This window comes from Leuciscus leuciscus (genome assembly GCF_965113295.1).
Source record: "Leuciscus leuciscus genome assembly, chromosome: 24".
Lineage (NCBI taxonomy): Eukaryota > Metazoa > Chordata > Actinopteri > Cypriniformes > Leuciscidae > Leuciscus > Leuciscus leuciscus.
The window spans coordinates 30662299-30674520 of record NC_138723.1 but is presented as its reverse complement, the minus strand read 5'-3'; the positions used below and the strand labels follow the sequence as shown (position 1 = coordinate 30674520).

At 33.9% G+C, this 12222-nt stretch overlaps 1 protein-coding gene across 1 annotated transcript in view; it reads right to left on the bottom strand.

The window, feature by feature from the left end:
- The window catches only part of cplane1 (ciliogenesis and planar polarity effector 1), a gene marked incomplete at its 3' end in the record, with an annotated part of 57179 nt that overhangs the window by 22400 nt on the left and 22557 nt on the right, over positions 1-12222 (bottom strand). The window contains exons 21-30 of the mRNA XM_082158555.1: positions 11560-11689; positions 11357-11466; positions 10313-10459; positions 8683-8809; positions 7956-8274; positions 5864-6701; positions 4388-4503; positions 3713-3837; positions 1291-1358; positions 1-52 (exon numbers count right to left, since the gene is read on the bottom strand). The exon at positions 1-52 is cut by the window's left edge and continues 7 nt beyond it. Coding sequence (XP_082014681.1) covers positions 1-52; positions 1291-1358; positions 3713-3837; positions 4388-4503; positions 5864-6701; positions 7956-8274; positions 8683-8809; positions 10313-10459; positions 11357-11466; positions 11560-11689 — 2032 coding nt within the window. The remainder of the gene's footprint in view (positions 53-1290; positions 1359-3712; positions 3838-4387; positions 4504-5863; positions 6702-7955; positions 8275-8682; positions 8810-10312; positions 10460-11356; positions 11467-11559; positions 11690-12222) is intronic.

Genomic DNA, 12222 nt, shown 5'->3' with positions numbered 1-12222 from the left:
GTAATGAATGTTCGTGTGTGTCGGGACACTCGAGATCAGCCAGTGTGATGGTCTGTGGGAACATCAGGAGAACTTGTTTTACACACAGATCTGGAAGGATGAACTAACTGCACATTTTCACGATTATGATATAGCTATGGTCAACTTATTAAATAAATGAATAACTAAATATTGTTAATAATTTAATACATGTTATTGATACATAGATAATTATTAAACATGTATATTAAGGGTAAATTATTAATGATAAATAAATCATTTTTGAAATCAGTATTACTGATATTGAAACTGATCAATTATTATAAAATGATAACTAAAATGATTTATTGATTAATAAATGAATAAATATTATTATTGATAGATCAATTATATATATATATAAATAATACTGATAAATAAATATTAATAAATTAATAAAATTAATAATATATTTAAATTATAAATTATTATTAATGATACATCAATGACGTATTAATTAATAAAAGATAATGAGTATTATATTTTATTATTTATATCTAATAAAATATAATTGATACTGATCAATAAAAATATATATAAATTATACTGATAAATAAATATGAAAAAATATTATTGATATTGATAATGTATATTAATTATTAATGATAATTAAAATTAATTAATTAATCAATAAATGAATACATATTTAAATTGATAGATAAAAAAATATATAAACTATACTGATAAATAAATATTAGTAAATGAATAACTATTATTGACAGACGAAAATGACTATTGTATACATATATTTATATATATATAATTGATCATTATATTAATTATAAATTATTATTAATTATAAATTATTAATAAAATATATTTTATTCAATACATTAAAATTTACAATACAAATAAAATTTAAACAAAACATGTTGTGGAAGTAAAGTAAAAAGAAAGAAAATAGTACAGCTATGAAGGAAATCACCTGACTAGTACACCGTTTAGGGTCATTAGACTGAATAAACGATGATTGATCCGTGTCATGATGTCGTTTTTGAACAGTGTTTGGTTACACTTTACTTTAAGGTGTCTTTGTTACAGTGTAATCATACATTTAAGTACTGAGTAATAATAATTAACTGCATGTACTTTCTATAGGGTTATGAATAGGAATTGGTTCAGGGTTAGTTGCATGTAATTATGCAAAATAAGTACATGTAACATATGTAACAAGAACACTGTAAAATAAAGTGTTACCCAGTGTTTTACATCATTACAAACGAGCTATTAGTGATGTATGGAATCCTTAATCATAGGGCAGCACACAATCACCTGATCTCTGTGAGCTCCGCTCTGATTGGCCCATGATGCCTCTGTGACATCATCAGCACTACTATCAACTGTAAACCAAACAACAATGGACAACAGTGAATAATACGGTTGTAATTATTCAGTAATAACATTAATAGTGATCAGTGTAAAATGAATAATTTAAAAATAATACTTTGACCAAACTAAAGGTGTGGTAAGTGGTATTTCTAAAACAATGTTGGACAATGTTAATATTTGACATCAACCCAAACAAACACCCTGCCCCTCTCTTTTTACACAATAGTATTTACAAACAAGAGTTGGTTGTTAGTTGCCAACAGCACAGCAGCTCCAGACACACACTGACATTTAAACCCAGTGTTACTCACATGTTACTCGCATGTTACTCGCATGTTACTCGCATGTTACTCGCATGTTACTCGCATGTTACTCAGTGTTACCCACACGTTACTCAGTGTTACTCATGTTACTCAGTGTTACTCATGTTACTCAGTGTTACTCACGTTAGGGCTGGGCGATATATCGATATAAAAAATATATCTATATATTTTTGAAATGCGATATGGAATTGGACCATATCGTATATATCAATATAGTTCAAATTTGCGCTGTGATCCTTCCTCCCCGCGCCTCCTTTTCCACTCTGCGTGCGTGTTTAGAGCATGTTATGTTATGAGAGGCGAATCATGACTACTTCAGAAAACCCAGCACAATTGGAACTACCAGGCAGTGACATAAGTGTACGCTGAGATAAAGTTTTTCACCTCAGAAAAACGGACTTTCTTGTCCTGTCAGCCGTTATGCTGTTCCCGTAGCGTACACTCTTCAATTGCACGCGCAAATGCGGCGGCGCGCGCTGTATCGCCTCACTGATCAAGTGCAAAAGAAACTACGAGCATGCAACGCCGTTACGTTGTAAATTACACGAAATAAAAGTAATGCAGGTATGATTTTCATTCTATTCACCAGGAGCAGTTTCCATGTTTCATTAACAGTTATTGTTAGTATTGTGTATTCACCATGGTAACTGTCCTTTCCATATTAACCACAAAATGCCACTATTTTTCTTTGTGTTATTTTTTTATATTTTTAAATGACTGTAATGGCTCATACCAACATTGTATTAACAAAAACTAGTTTGGGACTGCCATTTAATAACTTTAGCATAGGCCTAATGTTTGTTTATTAGTACTAGTCTTTGCTATTAGTCATATTCTTACAATTTATATTATATATATGTATATGTATGTATGTATGTATGTATATATATAGGCAAATTATAACATGTTTACACAAAATTAGTTTATAGCCTATATATATTGAATGTAAACTTTGATAATCATAATTAATAAATCGCAATTACAATTCGAAGGGAATAATCGGCAATTTAGATTTTTGTCATAATCGTGCAGCCCTAACTTAGGTGAAGAAACCTGTTTATTATTTATTCATTTGATTTTGCAACTGTTCACTGAAATAGTTGGTTTCAATAAAACTACTTGTGACGTCATATTTGGCTTTGACTTTGAACATTTTCTCTCACTTTGCGGAAAAAATATCGGGATATATATCGTATATCGATATTCAGCCTAAATATATCGCAATATGACTTTTGGTCCATATCGCCCAGCCCTAACTCACGTTACTCAGTGTTGCCCAGTGTTACTCACACGTTACTCAGTGTTACTCATGTTACTCATGTTACTCACATGTTACTCAGTGTTACCCAGTGTTACTCACACGTTACTCAGTGTTACTCATGTTACTCACGTTACTCGGTGCTACCCAGTGTTACTCACATGTTACTCAGTGTTACTCACATGTTACTCAGTTACTCACATGTTACTCAGTGCTACCCAGTGTTACTCACACGTTACTCAGTGTTACTCACATGTTACTCAGTGTTACCCAGTGTTACTCACACGTTACTCACATGTTACCAAGTGTTACTCACATTTTACTCACGTGTTACCCAGTGTTACTCACATGTTACTCACATGTTACCCAGTGTTACTCACGTTACTCATGTGTTACCCAGTGTTACTCACGTTACTCACGTGTTACTCACGTGTGGACCCGAATCAAAGCAACCTCTGCGTGTGTTTTCAGGCCTTCCTGCTTCGCTCTCTCCAGCGCTGGACAGCGTTTCTAATATTAACACGGGTCCTAAAGCTCTTGCCCAGACATAACCCTTTATTTTCCAGTGATTTCTTCTGAGCTTTTCTCTTTTGTATCGTCTCATCTTTATTTCTGCAGTCTTTCTTCAAATCTCCCTCTTGCTCGTTCTCTCTATATTCCAAATACCACTTACCCCACCTTTAAATGAGACAGAATTAAATTAAATGTTTTCTAAAACAGAAACCTACAAAAAAACGAAATAAAGGCATGTAAATGTGTGTGATGTGTAGTACAGAGATCTGACCGTCTTCAGCCTCAGTCGTCTGTCTGATCTCAGTGACGTCATTCTGTAGATCAGAGGTCATCGTGTCTTCATGTTCAGACAGCTGATCGTCTGTTTGATCCACAACATCCTCGGCTTCACACACACTGTGATCAAACATCACACAACATCGGTAAAAAAAGTACTTTTATTTGTTAATTCTATCCATTTGTCTTTAACTATAGTCAGAGTCAGTTTCTTGTTGTTCATAATTACTTCTGACATGCAACATCTTTAAAAGCTTTGGCTTGATTGTCTGGACACATTTGACTGAATCAGTCAAATATAATATAAATATAAAATATATAATACAAATATAAATTTTATCTATATAATTATATATATAAATAAATATAATATAATATAATAATAAATATAATTTTATATTAATTATAAAGTCTTATTAATATAATAATAAATATAATTTTATATTAATTATAAATACAAATGTATTTATATAATATTAATATATAAATTTTACATATACAGCATATATGTATAGTAAATCCTGTATATATTTTTATTATATAATTGATAATTAAATACACAATTATTATTGATAAATTAAATAAATATTGATATAAATTAATTAACGGGTCCACATTGGGAAGGTTTATTATCAGTCATGTTTTGATCAGATGTGTGCAGTGGACTCACTTATGGCTGTGTCTGTGGAGAGTGATGGGCGTGTCCACACTGCTGTCTCGGTCCCGCCCCCAGCCTGTGATTGGCTGCAGCACTGGAGCATCAGGCCCCGCCCTCTGATGGAGCAGCTTTCACCAGAGAGTTCAATTCAATTCACATTTATTTGTATAGCGCTTTTCACAATACACATCATTTCAAAGCAGTTTTACAGAAAGTGCATGAGTCCACATTACAATTTACAGTGATCTGTTATCAGAGGAAACTGTCTAAGTTATGTATTTCAGAAATGTACATTTACAAAATCACAGTTAGCTAAAAATGTATTAATTTAAACAATGTAATAATTGAATAAGTTCAGCATCTGTTTCACATTTCCGATCAAGTTCTGGTGGTGTCATGATCTGGATCAGGGTGTTTTTGTCAACTGAAGCCCTATGAACTAAAATATGGACTATATTATGTAACTCTTGAAGCCCTGGTATAATCATCCATGTCATGTGATCTGATCATGTGACTGGATTTGATTAGGAAAAGGACTGATCTCAAACCTGAACACTTCACTTCCTATGTCACTGTGTCACTGCATGATCAGGGTTGTTATTGTTTTCTAAAACTATTAAAACTTTTTTGTTAATTGAAATAAAATTAATTAGAAATATTAAATGAAAAAGTAAAAAAAAATAAAGTTGCCTTGGCTACTAACTGAAATAAGTTTAAGTTGAAGCACTACAATCACTGACTGGAAATAAACTAAAATTGAATTAAAATTAAAACAAACACTGAAATAAAAATAAATTAAAACAATAAGAAAAAATATTAAAAAATAATAATATTAATGACAAAAGGATATAACAAAAGTATTTTTTTTTTAAAAAGTAAAAAAAAAAGCTAAGTCAAAGTATAAATAAAAACTATAACAGTATATAAATAATACTAAAATAAATGTAAAAAACATGTCATAAAAGTAAATTAATGTCAATAAATAAAAATAGAAGAAAATCGTATATAAGATCAGAGTAATGTTTAATATTCTCTCATTGTTTAAATGTTACAGATTTTATTTTTAAAAATATATAGAATGTGTAAAATAATGTATTAATATATATATAATTTTTGTGTGTATAATATATATATATATATATATATATATATATATATATATATATATATATATATATATATTATTTGTATTAATTTTCTCACAAAATTTTATATTAATTGTTTAATTTTGTATATTGTCATTTCTATAAAAATCTCATGAATCATGTAGTTCCATCATGATCCATTCATTGATTTTTGGGATTTGAACACAACTCCCATTGCATGCTTAATGTAACTTCTAGGCAGAACTGATAAAAAATTTTTAAATGTTTTTTTTCTTCTTTGATTGCCTTTAGACTGCCACATAAAAATAAAACAGGCACATGACACCCCATCTGTTATGAAGGATATGGAATAAACGGTTTGATCTAAAGCACTACACCTTACCTTATAATGTGAGTGATGTGTGTTTTCTCCCAGAAGGGCGGCGCTGTATCTCTCCTCGAGCAGCTCCAGTGCTGACAGAACCGCAGGGGTCGAGCCTTTGACCCTGATGACCACCGCATCACTTCCCTCTGACCTCTTTCCCATTGGCTGAGAGAGCAGAACCCGCCTGTCTGCCCAGCGCATCATCCACTCGAGTAACCGAGCCAGTCGAGGAAAGCGGATCTCCATCGAGGAGTCCAACTGCACCTGAACACCTAATTCATCCGGAGAGAGGATCCTAAATCCCACAGAGTCGACATCTGACCCGGTCCGATTCACTTTGGACATTGACGTATGGTGTTGACGACGGCTGAAAAGACCTTGGTGTTTCCTAGCTTGGATTCCAGGAAGAGTCCAGGGAGACGTGGCATTTGTGGTATCGTGAGTGTCCTGTACCGGTGGAGGTTCGGGAGTGACCGGGAGAGTCTGGAAACAGTGACCGGCACGAAACAGGGGCAAACGTGCGCCTCGCTTACGTCCATCCTTCTGCCGGCGTTTGAGAGAGGTCAGCATGTCAAAGGTCACCGAGTGCAGCTCTCTAGCATGAAAACGTTGTGAGAAACTACTCAGTAAAGGAAGCTCGGACTCCTCGGCGTCTAATCTGTCCTTTCCCAGAACATAACTGAGGAACAAATCTAGGAAGAGCATGTACTCATCATCCTCCAACTCAAACTCCCAGGTTCCCACTGTTGGTACTGAAGAACCCCGACGGCTCGACTCTGGTTCTTTGGGTTCCACGTTTCCTTTTCGGTCTTGTTTTGATTTCTCAGGTGCATCATGAAACTTTGCTGTCTTAGAGCTAAAAAACACACACCAAAAGAGGTAAACTTTTACACTTTCATTTACATTTAGTTGTTAAATGTAAATGTAGTGCATCTTCACAGAAAATAAAAATTATTTTGGCCAATTCCACATGACAATTAAAGGTATAGAATCAGAATCAGAATCAGAATCAGAAAGAGCTTTATTGCCAAGTGTGCTTGCACCCACAAGGAATTTTTCTTGGTACTGAAGCTTCCAGTGTACATATACAAATACAAATACAACAAGAAACATAGTAATACAAATTCTAAGAATAAAATATATAAAAAAATAAAATAAAAAAAAATAGTATAAAAAGTAAAAAAAAAAGGGGTCACAGTTGGGTTTAGTCTGAATAAACATTTACAGATTATGAACATATTTACAGTATTTTGAGAAGTATGAATAATATAAATATAAATATCACCTGAGTTAGAGAATATTACTCAAGAATATTAGCGGAGGATGTTTTACTTCCTGGTGGGTAACCTATACTATTGGTCCTCCTAATTGTCAATCATTCTGGTGAATCAATCAAACTTTTCAAAAAGTGGAGAGGGCGGGTCTTATCTAAAATTTGGAAAGATCCTCCGCTATACCTTTAAATAATAATTATGGTTTTATTGTGAATAGTAATATATTCAAATTATACTACTGTATTGTAAACTAAAAAATGTAGTTTTTAATAAAACCTATTTTATGTTATAGGACAACTGTAAAATTACTATATATTAGTGCTGTCACTTTGATTAATCACATCTAACATAAAAGTTTGTTTACATAATATATGTGTGTATATATATTATTAAATTTTTATATATATATATATATATATTGTATATATGTCTGAGTGTATATACTGTATACACACACACACACGTATGTATATGTACATCTACACAGACACACACACATACATACGATATATACTGTATAATTTTATTTTAATAATATATACACACACACACACATTATGTAAACAAACTTTTATGTTTTAAAGTTATGTTTTTAAATCAATTTGACAGCACTACTATATATACTAATATTTACTAAATTTTCAAAAGTTAAACAATCAAGCCTTTATTTTATTTAATGCTGAAAAGGGGTGGGGCTACATACAGTCTATATTTATATATTTTAATCTCAGCCTGCTCGATTATATATTCACACTAAGCCATATCGCGACATTTTGTTTCAATTTATCATGCAGCTCTACTACAGTATGTACAGCACAGTACGCTCGCAGGATTACCTGTGTGCAGATTGGGTCTGTGGTTCTGGGGAAAGAGTCTCTGACAGCGTCTCGGCCGTGTCTCCTTCACTGTACACTAGGGGGCGTCCACAGTCGGTCAGTGTGCTGTCACTCAAACTGTTCCCAAGAGAGAGTCTCTTCAGTATGGAGACAGCAGCTCCCCGGTCCTCCTCCTCCTCTCTCTCCCACAAGTACGGCTCCGCTGCTCCCAGATACTTTTCCAGGCGCCGAAGCTCCCGGCGTCGCTGCCTCAGCTGATCCTGGATCAGAATCATCATGGTATCGCCCTCATCTTCCCTCTCAGTTCCTGGAGGCACATCTGTGAACATGAGCACATCTGGTTAGGGGTTGAAGCGCTGACCAGATGTTCTGTTTTATATTCAAAGCAAATAATTAAAAGCAAAGTTATTGCTTAAAAGAATAGTTCACTTTAAAATGAAAATTAGCCCATGATTTACTCACCCTCAAGTCATCCTAGGTGTATATGACTTTCTTCTTTCAGACGAATACAATCAGAGTTATATTAAAAATGCACTTTTTTGAGCTTCAAACTGTTGCAATTCACTGCCATTATAAAGCTTGGAAGAGCCAGGACATTTTTTAATATAACTCTGATTATATTCATCTGAAAGAAGAATGTCATATACACCTAGGATGGCTTGAGGGTGAGTCAATCATGGGCTAATTTTCATTTTAAAGTGAACTACTCCTTTAAAGCCTCTCTTGCCTGGTGTCGAGGTGTCTGGCACCACCACGGGTCTCAGTCTCTGCACCAGTGACGTGTACTTCTCCCGCAGCGGCACGCGAACAGACTCGCTCTCATCAGGAAACACTCTGGCTAGAGTTTCTGCGGTCTGAACATCAGAAATGACACCCGAGTTATGAGTCACTGAGCAGCTGAGTGAGGCACTAAAGTACTGTGATGGTACAGTGATGTATCAGATACAGTTATTCAGATTATACTTTGATATTTACTACGATTGGTTTTTGGACACGTAATGTCTTAGTATTGTCTGAGAGTTAGTTAGTAGCCTTTATTTAACTAGGTTAAATATATAAAATCCCCAAAACTACTAACATGTTAGTTAGTTACCTTCATTTTTTTACCTGGTTAAATAAAGGTTACAAACTAAGTCCCAAAGAATACATTACAATGATTCATGTACAAAAACTACTAACAAGTTAGTTAGTTAGTTAGTTTTATTTTTTAACCTGGTTAAAGGTAACCAACTAACTTCCAAAAAATAATAAGACACTACAATGATGCATGTCCAAAAACTACTAACATGTTAGTTAGTTAGTTATTTGGTTATTTATTTAGTTATTTAGTTCGTTTTATTTTTCAACCTGGTTAAAGATTATCAACTAACTACGAAAAAATACTAAGACACTACAATGGTGCATGTCCAAAAACTACTAACATGTTAGTTAGTTAGTTATTTGGTTATTTAGTTATTTAGTTTTATTTTTCAACCTGGTTAAAGGTTACCAACTAACTCCCAAAGAATAGTAAGACACTACAATGGTGCATGTCCAAAAACTACTAACATGTTAGTTAGTTAGTTAGTTAGTTATTTGGTTATTTGGTTATTTAGTTATTTAGTTTTATTTTTCAACCTGGTTAAAGATTATCAACTAACTTCCAAAAAATACTAAGACACTACAATGATGCATGTCAAAAAACTACTAACATGTTAGTTAGTAAGTTATTTGGTTAGTTAGTTAGTTAGTTAGTCAGTTTTATTTTTTAACCTGGTTAAAGGTTACCAACTAACTTCCCAAAAATACTAAGACACTACAATGATGCATGTCCAAAAACTACTAACATGTTAGTTAGTTAGTTAGTTAGTTAGTTAGTTAGTTATTTTGTTATTTAGTTAGTTAGTTAGTTAGTTTTATTTTTCAACCTGGTTAAAGATTATCAACTAACTCCCAAAAAATACTAAGACACTACAATGGTGCATGTCCAAAAACTACTAACATAGTTAGTTAGTTAGTTAGTTAGTTTTATTTTTCAACCTGGTTAAAGGTTACCAACTAACTCCCAAAGAATAGTAAGACACTACAATGGTGCATGTCCAAAAAACTACTAACAAGTTAGTTAGTTAGTTAGTAAGTTACAATGGTTTAGTTAGTTAGTTAAGTTAGTTACCTACCTTTATTTTATCCTGGTTAAATTAAGGTCCTAACTAACTCCCAAAGAATACCAAAACATTACAACGGTAAATGTCCAGAAAATTACAAACCTGTAAAGTTAGTTAGTAACCTTTATTTTTGTCACAAAAAGACCTTATTAGTTTTACTTGACAAGCCTTAAGTATCCTAAATGAGTTTAGATTAGTGATGTATATTATTACCACATGACTGGGTGGCAGTTCAGACACCAGGCTGAGCACTAAGTCTTGCAGGGCTTCCTCTGCGTTCATGAACCGGCAGAACGGCAGGAGTCGGCGCGCCCAACATAGAGCCTCAACACACACATCTGACACACTCACGTCACTGACCTGAGACACAAACACATGGATGGACATCTCGCATCACTGCAACATTCAGCTGTTCATTGTTTGTTCATGTTAGTTCACAGTGCATTAACTAATGTTAACAAATACAACCTTAAGCTGGGTGCACAGTGTGTGATTTTGGCCACATTTTGCAAATCCTAAAAGATTCCTCTGATCCTAGGCTAAAATCTGAAGTCTTTGATCAACTGAAGTCGGCACTGACTGCTGATTAATGACCGTTGCGATCAAATTTGACCTTAGATAAAATTCTGGCAGTGTCAGAAGATTTGACTCTCAGTCCTGCAGTGTGAGTTCTAGACGACCATCGAATTGTCTTCGTTTTTCAAGACAAGCCATGACCAAAATAGACGTGTGTAATTTTGGCTTGCTTGCTTGCTAATGCAGCTCACATCACCGAACGGTGTCACTGATTGATGATGTAAAACTCTGGACAAGTTTTCTTGCGTGCATCAGTTTTGAACGCGTCTTGGCTGTCATACAGTCTGACATTGATCACAACTGAGATATTAGCACTTGCATATTGTTGTCCTACTGTTAGTTTAACTGCTTCTATTGTTCTCATTTGCAAGTCGCTTTGGATTAAAACATCTGCTAAATGAATAAATGTAAATGTAAATGTAAAATGTAAATGAGATCTTACAGTGTCACATGACTTACAGCGATGATCATGTTCGTACAGTCTGACGAGCAACAATCGTAAAGGACTATTATAAATCACACAGTGTGCACCTGGCTTTAGATCTTAATAATGTATTAGTAAATGTTGAAATTAATATTAACTAAGATTAATAAATGCTGAAGTAGTATTGTTCATTCTTAGTTCATGTTAACTAACTAATGAACCTTATTGTAAAGTGTTGCCGTTTTCTTTAAACGCACCTGGGTGTCTTTCTCCCGCTTTCTTGCAGTCTGGTACCTTCGACAGGTAATAGTGAGCTGGTCCCTCACATGGAGCATCCAGCAAAGCGCACACAACTCACGGAAACATACTGAACAAAGGCACAGAAATCACATAAATACACAAAACTTCTAAATGGACACTACTCACTTAAAGTTCTGACAGTTAATTAAATTAAACATACTTATCATTTGCGTGGAGACACCATCCATGTCTTTGCTGGGCCCTGACTGGAAGAACCCACGATGAGTGAGGAATTTTTTCAGTCCATCAGGAATCAATTCGGCTTTGGGTTCGGACACTTTCTTCTGGATCTACCAACAGAAAACATCAAGAAGATTCTTAAAATCATCATGAAATCAAAATGAACAATTCTTGATTTTTTTATGTAATACTTCAGTTTTTATCATAAATGATTTATAGGTGCACATCATCGTTGTGTTAAATTCATGTTCCTGGTATTCTTGAATCAGAATAACTTCTGATGACGAGGGCGGGGCAACCTGTCACTGAGATGACCAAACATGTTAAAGGATTAGTTCACTTCAGAATTAAAATGTCCTGATAATTTCCTGTCCTCCACGCCATCCAAGATGTTCATGTCTTTCTTTCTTCAGTAGAAAAGAAATGAAGGTTTTTGAGGAAAACATTCCAGGATTTTCCTCCATATAGTATCTTCAATGGGGTCCAATGGGTTGAAGGTCCAGATGTGAGTTTCAGTGCAGCTTCAAAGTCTCTTCACGATCCAGCCGAGGAATAAGAGTCTTATCTAGACAAACCAGTGGACATTTCATAACACAATAAACATTTATATACTTTTTAACCACAAATGCTCATCTTGGACTTG